This window comes from Gracilinanus agilis, chromosome X, assembly GCF_016433145.1.
Source record: "Gracilinanus agilis isolate LMUSP501 chromosome X, AgileGrace, whole genome shotgun sequence".
In the NCBI taxonomy this organism is placed as follows: Eukaryota; Metazoa; Chordata; class Mammalia; order Didelphimorphia; family Didelphidae; genus Gracilinanus; species Gracilinanus agilis.
Genome location: NC_058136.1, coordinates 22,317,003 through 22,330,597, shown reverse-complemented (window position 1 = coordinate 22,330,597; position 13,595 = coordinate 22,317,003). Strand labels below are relative to the sequence as shown.

At 44.5% G+C, this 13,595-nt stretch overlaps 1 protein-coding gene across 1 annotated transcript in view; it reads left to right on the top strand.

Annotated features, from left to right (window-relative positions):
- The window catches only part of MCF2 (MCF.2 cell line derived transforming sequence), a 188,765-nt gene that overhangs the window by 60,997 nt on the left and 114,173 nt on the right, over positions 1-13,595 (top strand). The window contains exons 2-3 of the mRNA XM_044682701.1: positions 198-375; positions 623-834. Coding sequence (XP_044538636.1) covers positions 198-375; positions 623-834 — 390 coding nt within the window. The remainder of the gene's footprint in view (positions 1-197; positions 376-622; positions 835-13,595) is intronic.

Below are 13,595 nucleotides of genomic sequence, written 5' to 3'. Positions count from 1 at the left end.
GGACTGGCGGGCTTAGGCAGGCAGGCGCCAGGTAGGCAGGCAGAGAGGGAGGGAATGGGGCGATTCGGGACCCGCTTCATGGAGGAGGAAGGGTGACCAGCCCGAAGGGGTGGGGGCGGAGGGAGATGGGTACCATCCTGCAGTGGACCAGCAGCCACCGCCGCCGCACCTGAGCCTCTTACCGGTTCTCCCGCCAGGCCCACACCTTCTCCATGAACCCCGCCGGCAAACCCCGGGGAGCTGCCAACCTGGCTGCGCCGCGAGAAGACGTAGCCCTGACCCTGAACCCCGAGAGCATTAAAATCTCCGAGGTGGAGATGGAGTGCTACTACTCTCTGCTGCAAACGGCGGCCCTAATCGAGTCCATCGCTACAAGTAAGGGACCTCCTGCCTCCGCCCCCCTTTCCCATCCCATCCCACCCCCTCACCCTCCGTAGCCCTCCAGGCAGCAATGCTCCTCTTCTGCGCCTGCCTTGCTGTCCGGTGGGATTGGCACAGCGGGCCCCTCATCCCCCTCCCCCTCCCCACTTCCTCGGGTTTAAATGCTTAAATGGGTCAGCGCAGCTGGATGCGAGTCTGGGAACCCCCTTCGGGGCACCCACTTCATTGGCTTCCCCTGTAGTGGCACTACTGGAGAGGGAGAGCACGTGGGCGACGCCGCCACCTCCCTGGGCTCGAAGAAGTTCCATGTTTTCTGGGGGATCCCCTCTCCCCAAATGTGGAGGGGAGCAGAAACACGTGGGAAGGACTGGGAGTCCGGACCGAGCTCCCCGGGCCAGGACCCGGAGGCAGGTGTTGCTGGAGGGGGAGAAAGAGCGTGAGCCCCTGTGCTTGGTGCTGTCCCTGGAACTTGCCAGCTGGACTGATGATTTGGCAAAAGAGGGGTGTGTGTGTGTGTGTGTGTGTGTGTGTGTGTGTGTGTGTGTGTGTGTGTGTGAGTGTGTGTGTGTGTGTGTGACCGCGATAGGGCTGGCCATTAGCCAGTAGTGATGCTTGCAAGCATCACACACACAGTGGACAGGTGCAGCCGGGGCTGGTGCTGCCGCTGCCGAGACAGCGGGCGTTCCGAGGGAGCCCGGGGGTGGTCGGGAAGCAGGGAAAGCTCTCGGAAGCATCCCGGCCCGATCAGGTCCCCCAGCATTTATTAAGCCCTCTTGTGTGCCAGCCTCAGGGCTAAGCTAGGAGGGTTCAAAGAAATGGAAACCTAATCGCTGCCCTCAAGGAGTTGGGATTGGAATGGAGTGCGAACCTGCGGGCATACAGCCGTACCCCCAAGACAGAGAGGGGAGGGCTGAAGGGAAGGCATTGGTGCTTGGGAGGGAGAGGTAGAAGCCTCCTGTGGGAGGGGACACTTGAACTGGTTCTTGAAGGAAACCCCGAATTCCCAATTCCCATCGCACACCTGGCTGGTCCTTAGGCTGAGTGGAGGGAGGAGCGGATCAGGAGGCTGCAAAGGTGGGAAGGATCCTGGTTGTGAAAGACTGGCAGTGCCAAAGTGAGAGGTTTCTATCTGATCCTGGAGGCAATAAGCTCATCTTACACCAGGGACAACTGACAAGAGTGGCCCAAGGGCATCAGGGCAAGCAAGTTGGCAGAGCTGTGATTTCGACCCAGGTCCTCTGGCTCCAAGTCCAAGTGCGCTGCGGGCTGAGTCTGCCCCGATCCTGGTTGGGAGCCGTGCCAAAGGGCTTCATCCATTTCAGAGGAAATGACAAAACTCGAGGGCTGAGATGAGCCTCTTTAGAAAAGGTCCTGAGGACAGCAAGTTTATGCAGAGCATCTTCTGGGATGCCAGGCTGGGGAAAGACAAAACAGTTGCTGTAGCAAGAAAGGGAACCAATTTGGCATTAGGAAGTGCAGAGTTCAAATCTTGCCTCAGATACTTTCCATGCCCAACTCCGGAAGTAACCTGAGCGATTCTTCACCTCTCTGAAAGGGTTCCCTCCGTAATCTGTTGAAATAGGGGTAATCATTGCACCTACCTCACGGGAAGGCTGGGAGGATCAGGCAAGGAACATTAATTAAACGCAGTGTGCCAGGCGCCTTGCTAAGAAAGGCAAAGGAGTGGTAGCTGGCAAAGCTAGTTGTGAGCCCCTGAATGGAGTGCAGTGCTGTTCCCCCCCGGCGGAATCCTGGGTGGGCTTCCTTCTGGTTCATTTCCTCTGGAAAGGCTTTGCAGATTTCCCGCAGCTGTCAATACTGTCTCCTTGGTGTAACCCAGTGCCGCCCTCCTTCTTTATATGGATATTGACTTAGAGCTGAAAGGGCCCTTCCCAGTGGTCTCTCTCAGCTAGCTGAGGAAACTCAAACCCAGGGCCACGGTCACAAACGCATAATGAATGGCTGGGACAAGATACAAACTGGGAGCCTCCACTTCCCCCTTCCACGCTCTCTGAAGCAGAATGGAAGGAACCGGGGCTGGCTTTTTCTTTTGTCGGGATGCTGCCAGCCCTTAGCCCCTGGAGGGAATAGATGGCCCCAGAGAGACTCTAATGAATAATCTTCCCAGATTGCTGAGGTGGAGTGACTTGCACAGGGTCAAACAGCCACTATGTTTTGGAGGCACAGCTGGAACCTCCATCTTCCTGACTCTCAGTCTCCTACAGCATGCCCTCTCATCTGGCGCATAGTAGGTGCTTAGTAAACATTTGTTGGCTTGGATTTGACCAGTGACCAGCTCCCTCGGGCCCTGGCCTACAGTGCCTGAGTTCTTTGGGGTTTTATTCAAGTCTATCCCTTGGGGAACTCCTCAGATCCTAGAAAATCTCAGCTGAGGGAGGGGAAAAAGGTCCCTGGGTTAATGGCTGTTCATTCATTAGAGATAGTTCTGCTGGGCAGCATAGGTCAACATTTCTTCATTTCAGAAGGACAGGGAGCACACGGTCTGTCTTCCCCCTTATACCGGGTTGTCTAATGGCCCTTCCCTTTTAATACCAAAAATCCCAGTTTAAGCTGAAGCAGGGAAATGTCTGTACCCCTTCCTCTATTTAAAAAATGGGTTATTTGATGAACTCTGGAAGGAAAATGACAGCCAGGTCAAGCTTAGTAGGGTTTTTCTTCTTTAAGCTCTTTCCTTTCATCTTAGAATCAATACTATTTATTGGTTCCAAGGCAGAAGAGCAGTAAGGCAATGGAGGGGGGGGGGAAGGAGGTGATTTGCCCAGGGTCACACAGCTAGGAGGTGTCCAAGGCCACATTTGGACCCAGGACCTCCCATGTCCAGGCCTGGCTCTCTATCCAGTAAGCCACCTCATTGCCCCTGCTTCATTATTTTTGAAAAGCCAACACTTAGTAAAACAACAATTCCAAGGCCTAGTTCTCAGTTTAGTTTGTTTTGTTACTTGGTTTTAATGACAATCAATCAACTGATTGAAGAAACGAAGATCTGAATGGAAGAAATGTACCACATAGCTGCCCCTGCTTAGTGTAGTTACACCTGCAAGCAGAGAAGATTCCCCACTCTGGCTAGACAGGCCTTTTTTTCTTGGCCTTTTCCTAACTGTGAATCAGAATCTTCTTCTGCTTGGCAGACCAGTGACATTTAGGCTCTGTAGTCTGTGCTGTTTGAACAGAGTGGACTCCCCTCACCATTAAAGGAAAATTGCAGCCCACAGCAGGCCTAGAATTGCCCCCTCTCTGCGCTACCAAATGAGAGCTGTCACTGATGCTGTTTTTCTTTGCTTCTTATCTCAGAGATCAGAGGGCGTAGAGTTTGTTCTTAACCCAGGAGCCCCAGATCTCCAAGGGGCTGGGGAGAGATGTCAGGGGATTCCCAACTTGAAGGATGGAGAAAAAACTGACCTCCCTAGTTTCACTAATCCTGAACTAAAATGTGGTCTTTCCTCCAGTAATTTAAAAACGTTACTCTGAGAAAGAGTCCAGAGGCTTCCGCAGATCTGCAAAGGGTGGGGCACAACCCAAAACGTTCGGAGCTCGTTGACTTAAAAAAATATTAGGGACCACAGCCAGAACTTTAGTTTGTATACAGACTCTCAAGTCTTCCTGACTCGAGGCCTGACACTTTGGCCACTACACCACCCCGCTGCCCCATCTACTCCTCTAGGTTTGGCTTATTTGATCCTTCTTTGTACAAATCTTCCCATAGAGTCCCTAGATTCCTCGACTTTGTCTATTCTCATTACATAATAATATTTGATCGCCATTCATTTGGTTAGCAGGTCCCGGACCAATGGGCAGCCCGCTTGGACTTCTAGCTACTATAATAAGTCTGGACATTTCCTTGTAAGAAGACAGATCAGTCTGGTTATTGTTTTTTTTTAAATAATGTTTTATCTTTAATTTATTTTAATTTAATTTTTATATTATATTATAGTGCAATACAGTATAGTATAGTATAGTTCAATATAGCATATCATATAATATTGTATAGTATAGTATAGTACTGTATAGCATGTCATACAGTATATTATGTTATGTCATGTCATGTTATATGATATGTCATTATATTGTTATAGTATAGTATAGAACAGTATGGCATATCATATTATAGTATAGTACAGCATATTATAGTATAGTGCAGTATGGTACATTACAGTATAGTATAGTGTAGTATAGTATAGTATAGTGTAGTGTAGTGTAGTATAGTATAGTATAGTATAGTATAGTATAGTATAGTATAGTATAGTATAGTATAGCATAGCATATTATAGTATAGTATATCATAGTATAGTATAGTACAGTATGGACATTATAGTATAGTACATCATATTATAGTATAGTACAGCATATTATAGTATAGTGCAGTATGGCACATTACAGTATAGTATAGTATAGTATAGTACAGAATGGACATTATAGTATAGTACATCATATTATAGTATAGCACATTACAGTATAGTATAGTACAGTATAGCATATTACAGTATAGTATAGTATATCATATTATAGTATAGTATAGTATGGCACATTATAGTATAGTGTAGTACAGTATAGCATATTATCATATAGTATAGTACAGTATGGTATGGTATATCATATTATAGCATAGTACAGTATGGCACATTATAGTATAGTATATTATGTCATATTATTTTATATTATATTAATTTTATTTTAATAACAAATTTTCACAAATTTTCCAAAGTCATTTGCTTTATGTTGTCTCCCTCCCTTCTTCCCTCCCCCTCCCAGAGTTGACGAGCACTTCACGGATGAGTTTCAAATGCAAGTAACAATAACCAGTGATATCCACCTGATTATGAATTCCGTCTCTAATACTGATTTTTCCCCTTGGGCAAGTAACTCTACCTTTCTGAACCTCATTTGGGTCTCTATAAAATGGGGATCTTGGGAAGCAGGGAGACTGAAGAGTAGCGAGACCTAGCCATAGATTCAGGAGCATTTAGAGGTGGATTCTAATTCATACTCTCTCTAGTGGTATGACCAAGGAGAGGTTATTTACCTGCTCATAACCTCAATTGGGTCTGCAGTACTTTGTGTGACTCTTGCCAGGTTTCTCTGAGTTCTTTATTCCTGTACAAGGTATAGGACTGTGATAAAGTACTGAGAAGTTAGGAATATTGGTCAAGTGCTTTGTGTATTTAATGGGTCAGTAGTTAAAGAGTATAATTTGGGGGAGCAACAAACACCTGGAGACAAAAAAGCTACCCAACCTCGCCCATTAAATTTATTAACTCTTAATATGGGGATCAGCTAGGTAGCTCAGTGGATTTGAGCCTAAGGGGTTTGGGGTTCAAATCTGGCCTCAGCTACTTCCTAACTGTGTGACTTACCCCCCATTGCCTAGCCCTTACCATTTATCTGCTTTGGAACTAATCCCTAATAATGATTCTAAGATGGAAGGTAAGGGTGCAAAGTACTTGACTAAACCAATGGTGGTTCATGATTGGAATGGAATATTAATGTGCTATAAGAAATAATGAATACCAATCACTCACAGAAATTTATTTTTTATTTTTATTTTTTAATTTTTTAATTTATTAATTAATTTAAAATATTTTTCCATAGATACATGATTCATGTTCTTTCCCTCGCCTCCTCCTTCCCCCCTCCCATAGCCAATGAGCAATTCCCCTGGGTTTTCCATGTGTCATTGATCAAGACCTATTTCCATATTATTAATATTTGCATTAGAGTTATCGCTTAGAGTCTACATCCCTATCGAACCATGTGATCAAGCAAATGTTTTTCTTCTGCATTTCTGCTCCCACGGTTCTCTCTCTGGATGTGGGTAGCATTCTTTCTCATAAGTCCCTCAGAATTGTCCCAGATCATTGCATTGATGCTAGTAGAGAAGTCCATTACATTTGATTGTACCACAGTATATCAGCCTCTGTGTACAATGTTCTTCTAGCTCTGCTCCTTTCACTCTGCATCAATTCCTGGAGGTCTTTCCAGTTCACATGGAATTCCTCCAGTTTATTATTCCTTTGAGCACAATAGTATTCCATCTCCAACAGATATCACAATTTTTCAACCATTCCCCAATTGATGGATACCCCCTCATTTTCCAATGTTTTGCCACCACAAAGAGCGTGGCTATAAATATTTTTGTACAAGTCTTTTTTCCCCTTATTATCTCTTTGGGGTACAAATCCAGCAGTGGTATGGCTGGATCAAAGGGAAAGGAATCATTTAAAGCCATTTGGGCATAATTTCAGCTTGCCTTCCAGAATTGTTGGATCAATTCACAACTGTACCAGCAATGCATTAGTGTCCCGATTTTGCCACGTCCCCTCCAACATTTATTACTTTCCTTTGCTGTCATGTTAGCCAATCTGCTAGGTGTGAGGTGGTACCTCAGAGTTGTTTTGATTTGTATTTCTCTAATTATTAGAGTTTTAGAACACTTTCTTATGTGCTTATTGATAGTTTTGATTTCTTTATCTGAAAATTGCCTATTCATGTCTCTTGCCCATTTATCAATTGGGGAATGGCTTGCTTTTTTGTACAATTGCTTTAGCTCCTTACAAATGTGAGAAATTAAACCTTTGTCAGAGATTTTTGTTATAAAGATTTTTCCCCAATTTCTTACTTCCCTTCTAATTTTGATTGCATTGGATTTGTTTATACAAAACCTTTTTAATTTAATGTAATCAAAATTATTCATTTTACATTTTGTAATATTCTCTATCTCTTGCTTGGTCTTAAATTCTTTCCTTTTCCATAGATCTGACAGGGATACTATTCTATGTTCACCCAATTTACCTGTAGTTTCCTTCTTTATATTTAAGTCATTCACCCATTCTGAATTTATCTTGGTGTAGGGTGTGAGATGTTGATCTAAACCTAGTTTTTGCCATTCTGTTTTCCAATTTTCCCAGATTTTGTAAAATAGTGGGTTCTTGTCCCAAAAGCTAGGATCTTTGGGTTTATGGAACACTAGCTTGCTGAGGTCACTTACCCCAAGTCTATTCCCTTCTTTTTCTTAGCCAGTACCATATTGTTTTGATGACCACTGCTTTATAGTACAGTTTAAGAATCTGGTACTGCTAGGCCCCCGTCCTTCACATTTTTTTTCATTATTTACCTTGATATTCTTGATCTTTTGTTCTTCCAAATGAACTTTGTTATAAATTTTTCTAATTCAGTAAAAAAGTTTCCTGGTAGTTTGATAGGTATGGCACTAAATAAGTAAATTAATTTGGGTAGGATTGTCCTTTTTATTATGTTAGCTCCACCTATCCATGAGCAATTCATGTTTTTTTCCAATTATTTAGATCTAGTTTTAATTGTGTGGAAAGTGTTTTGTAGTTGTGTTCACATAATTCCTGTGTTTGCCTAGGCAGATTCCTAAATATTTTATATTGTCTAGAGTGATTTTAAATGGAATTTCTCTTTCTGCCTCTTGCTTCCAGGATGTATTGGAAATATATAGAAATGCTGATGTGGGTTTATTTTGTATCCTGCAACTTTGCTAAAGTTGTTGATTATTTTTAGTTGATTTTCTAGGCACTCATAGGAATTTAGAAAGACTTCTAGGAACTGATGAGGAGTGAAGTAAGTAGATCCATGAAAACAATATACTCCATCATTTGAACAGTGTAGGTGAAAACAGAAACAAACTAATTCTAATGATCAAGCTTGGCCTGGGAGAGGAGATGAAAAAATTTGCCTCCCTCTTTTCTTCCCTCCCATTTGCCAAAGTGGTAGTGGGGCAGAGACTATTTCTCTATACCTGAGAACAATCCATATACTGTTAGATTTGGTTGGTGTGTTGATGGGTTTTGCTGAACTGTCCCCTCCTCCTTCTTTTTTATTCTTGTTACAAGAGATGGTTCAAGGGTTAGGGAAGGGGAAAGATATATTTGGAAGTGAAGGTGATGTAAAAACAGAAGATATCTTTGAAAGTTATTTTTTAAAGGATTAATGCTTATAAAGTGCTTTGTAAAGTGTGAATTACTTTCTTTTTTTCAACCCTTACCTTTCACCTTAGAACTGGGTTCCAAAGCAGAAGAGTGGTAAAGGTTAGGCCATGGGAGTGAAGTGACTTGCCCAGGGTCACACAGCTAGGAAATGTCTTGAGGCCAGATTTAAAACTGGGACCTCCTGTCTCTAGGCCTGATTCTCAATCCATTGAGCCACCCAGTTGCTTCCTTCACCTGTTCTTTTTTTCCATCTTAGAATCAATACTGTGTATCGGTTCCAAGGCAGAAGAGCTGTAAGGGCTAGGCCATGGGTGTGAAGTGACTTGCCCAGGGTCACATAGCTAGGAAGTGTCTGAGGCCACATTTGAACCCAGGACCTTTCATCTCAAGGCCTGGCTCTCGATTCACTGAGCCACCCTAAGCTATTCCACCATGAATTACTTTCTGAATGTCAGCTGTTAGGCTTATAGCCCTTGGAGGTTGTCTTGTTCAACCCTCTGATGTTGTAGATGAGGAAAATGGGACCCAAAGAGAGAAAGTAATTGGTCAGGGTCATGAAGAGCCAGCATTTGAACCCGGGTCTTCTGACTTCAACTTTAGTGCCCTCTCTGCTCCATCACAAATGAGTAGAACTGGAAGGGGTCTTAGGAATCATGGGAAAGTAGCTTTCCAGACCCCTTATTTTGCAGAGGAGAGAGAAATTTGTGGCCCATGTTTACTAAGATCTAGAGTGTCAGAGCTGAAACCAGCTCCCATGTAGCTGTTCTCATAAGTGCTTTCCACTCCAGCAGCTAATCTGTTGAATAGCCATTTTCCTGGAATTTTTCCCCTTTTGAATACCCTTAGTAATCACTTATTCCTATTATGAGAGCAGCAGATCACGCAAACGGAGCCACGTGTTTTTGATAAAATGACCTGCAGAAATGGCCCTTTGCAAGTGGGCTTCAGTGAAGATTCCCTTTCCCCTAACATATGCACCTATTTCTTTATCTGAAGGTAAAGGACAAATTAGAGACCTTCTGCTTCCTGCGCAGTCGGAAAAATAGAAACTTGGTTGATATGACGTGACCCTAGAGAAGGGACTCTTCCCTAATTTCCTGAGGGAGAGTGCTCTGTGCTGTAGCAGGTTAGAAACTGGAGCCCGTAGTAGAAAAATGCTGTTACCACGTTCAGTGTCGCTTTAACGTGGCACGCTTAGGACACGGGAGCATTGGATTTTTCGGGCTTCCCCAGGAATGAGCTGCGTCAAGTGGGAGACCTGGGACGAAGTTCTTCCTCAGATACTAACTAGCTGTGCAGTCTTGGGCGTGCCACTTGAGCTTCCTCATCTGGACAGTGAGGCCACTAAGACTCCTTTCCCTCCCCCCATGGGGAGGATCAGATGAGATAATAAATGGAAAATGCTTTCAAATTTCAAAGCGCTATAGAAGTTCAAGCTCTTTTTGTTGTTGTTGTTGTTGTTGTTGTTGTTGTTGTTGTTGTTGTTGTTGTTGTTTGTAGTGTCTCCATTTTTCAGTATGCCCTTGAAATCCCCAAACTTTGGGAAAAAATGTAAACTGCAGGGCAGCTGGGTAGCTCAATGGATTGAGAGCCAGGCCTAGAGATGGAAGGTCCTGGGTTCAGATATGGCCTCAGACACTTCCTAGCTGGGTGACCCTGGGCAAGTCATTTGACCCCCATTGCCTAGCCCTTACTTCTCTTCTGTCTTAGAACCTATACATAGTATTGATTCTAAGATGGAAAGTGAGGGATTTTTTTAAAAATGTAAACTGTCCTGGATGGATATCTTTTGAAAAGACACTACCCAAGGGGGCAGCGAGGTAGGCTCAGTGGATTGAGAGCCAGGCCTAGAGATGGGAGGTCCTAGGTTCAAATCTGGCCTCGGCCACGTCCTAGCTGTGCGACCCTGGGCAAGTCACTTAACCCCCATTGCCCCTCTTCTGCCTTGGAACAATCTAAAATGGAAGGTATGGGTTTTAAAGAAAATATACTGCATGTTACTCTATCTTCCGCCTCAGAAGTCCTTCAGTGTTTCTGTGAACGCTCACAGGGTGACTGCAGTGCCCTGTGGATTACTCAGGTCTGTACATCTTACCTTCTATGCACATGACACTGGGCTATAAAGCCAGTAAGTGACTCAGGCCTTTCTTTTTTTTTTAATTTTTTTTAAATTTTAAACCCTTAACTTCTGTGTATTGGCTCCTAGGTGGAAGAGTGGTAACGGTGGGCAATGGGGGTCAAGTGACTTGCCCAGGGTCACACGGCTGGGAAGTGTCTGAGGTCAGACTTGAACCTAGGACCTCCCGTCTCTAGGCCTGGCTCTCAATCCACTGAGCTACCCAGCTGCCCTCAAAATGCAGAAGACTTTGGTCTTTCTTGTCCTTAGGGAATGTCTATTTTATTGACGTGGGTGGGGTGGGGATGAAAGGGCTGTGCCATAGACACAAATAAATCTGTCATCCAAGGGGCGAACGAGAGATCCCAAATGTGCCAGGAAAATTTGAAGAAGGAGAAAGCGATTTCGGTTAAAGAAGCAGGAAGGACTTTTTAACTGAGGAGGCATCTGATTAAGGCCTTGAGAAAAGCAAAACAGACGGAAGAAGTGGAGTATCCCAGGCATGTGGACCTAGAGTGGAGAGCACATTGGGAAGTTCAGACAAGCTTGTGTGTGGAGATCTTGCCACTCAAGATTAAGGGCATTTTACGTGGTCCTCTGGGCAGTAGGGAGCCAGTGAGGAATGTTGAGAGAGACAGGATCTTATGATCAGGAAGGTTATTTTGTGGAGAATGGCCGAGGGAGGAGAGACTGACTAGAGGCTGGGAGTCCAATCAGGAGGCTATTTTAATACTCTACGTGAGCATTGGCAAAGACGTGGCAAGCGTGCAGAGCGGGCACTCGGGGAGCTGCTTTGTTCTCCATCTCCCCAGCACCGAGGACATTTTTTGCACACCCCCATCCCTCTGTTTAGCCACTCAAAATAAGCACTTCCTCCCTCAGCTCTCTCTGGTACTCAGGGGGCTCTCTGACAGCTTGCATTTGCCCTCTGGGTTCACCAATGAGGCTAGGCAATGGGTATGGAGGGCCTGGCCCACAGCAGGAAAGGAGAGCAGGAGACAGAGGCGAGTGAAGATGGGAAGTTAGGGTTAGCGGAAGCTGGTATGTAGTTGAACACTGAGGAGTATGGGAAAGAGGAGAGAGAAGATGGGTCCAAGGTTTCAAGCCTGGATTGGCCAGGCCACAGCCACTGAAATGTTTATTATTCCATCCGGCGACGCTGATTTCAGTCCATCTCTTATTGGCCATAACATGGTTTACTTCCTTGAAAATCTGCATTGCTTTTTGAACAGATGAATTACTAAGAACAATCTCTCTTTCCTAGTATAGCCTAATCTGATTACCAATTTTAGCCATTGAAAGATGAGGCCGAAGCCTTTGTCGTTCCTGTAAGTGCTTCATGGCTTTAACAGGCATGGCTCGCAATTCTTAGAAATGACCCCAAGCTGCTATAACGTATTTTACAGCTAAAGGCTCTTGTTCCCACATATGAAGGTTCCTACTTAGATTGCCCTCTTTTATTAACCAAATCAGGCAGTTCTCCCCAGTGGAGAAACTGAGGAAAGGCTTCACATAGACAGTGCTTCACAGAGGATAGAGTACTGCATTTGGAGTCAGGCGAGACCTGGGGATGAATGCCATCTTTGACGGTGACTAGCATTGTGTCTGTGGGCAAGTCATTTCCCCTCCTCTCAGCTTCTGTAAAAGCAAGATTCTCAGGCTTATATCTCCTTTGCAGAGTTTTTCTTGGGGCTCTTTGAGCCTCGTTTTTTCTATCTACAAAATGGAGATCACGGTGGCACCAAATGTCAGGGTTATTGTGAAGTTCAAATGAGATGATGTTTATGATGCACTTTACAAACTTAAAAGGGCCAAACGGGGCTCAGTTATTATAAGACAACAATCCCACTCTCTTTATGAATTGCTAGAGGTGCTGAAGAGCCCTTTCTTTTACAGCCAGGGCCCTACAACAGTCCAACTGAGCTTTGGCCAAAGACTCTAAATGGCTTCTGCCATTTGATAAATGGGACACCCTGATTGCTTGTTGCTTAGATCACTGACAGTAAGTATGCTGGGATTGGAGGCAGGAAAATTTGAGTTCAAATCCAGCCTCAGATACCTATTAACTATGTGACCATGGACAAGTCATTTATTTATTTGTTTGTTCATTTACTTATTTATTTATTTTTTAGGCAATAGGAGTCAAGTGACTTGCCCAGGGTCACACAGCTGGGAATTGTCTGAGGTTAGATTTGAAACCAGGATCTCCCGTCTCTAGGCCTGTCTCTCAATCCACTGAGCCACCCAGCTGTCCCCCATGGGCAAGTCATTTAACCTGTTAGTCTCAATAATAAAATAGAAATCATAACAGCACCCACCTTCTTGGGGATGTGGTGAGGATCCAATGAGATAATATTTGTAAATTGCTTAGCACAGTGCCTGGCACATTTATTTTTTTTTAAAGTTTATTCTCTTCCCTTCCTCCTGGATTTCCTGCTATTGGGAGATATTCCCAACACCTCCCCCTCCCCAGCTTCAGGACTGGAGAGCTCAAGGCAGAGCCTTGCTTGTAAATATGGAAAAGCTCTCGGAGCTGCCCAGCCAGCTGTTTCTATATCATACCACCTCAAACAGACTGTCATTTGTGCAAGCTGCCTTCGACTGTAAGAGCAAATAACTGCTCTTCGTTGCCCACGCTCCCTGTAGTAGGACGACTGAAGTTCCTCCAAGGGAAAATATTGTGCTTCTCCATTGCGTCCCCACTTTTCTTTGTAATGATTTGCCAAATGCAATCTAATTCCTGGGAGGCACAGCTGGATTGCCTTTGTTTCCAGCTCTTTTGATTTGCTGCAGGATCTATCTAGTGTAACCCACTTATTTTACCAGTGGAGAAACTGAGGCCCAGTGAAGTTAAGTGATTTGCCTAAGACCTCCTGGAGACTTAATTCAGGGCTAGAATCTAAACCCTGCCCTCTGATTCCAAATCAGCAGGCTTTCCTTTTTTCTTAAAGGTAATTTTGGAAACTTTGGAAAAAGAATTTTTTTTCATTACTTTGGAAAAGTTTTGACATCACTGTCTTTTCCCAATTTATCCATTCTCCTCCTCTTCTTCCTTCTTCTCCTCCTCCTCCTCTTCCTCCTTCTCCTCCTCCTCCTCCTCCTTCTCCTCCTTCTCCTCCTCCTCCTCTTTT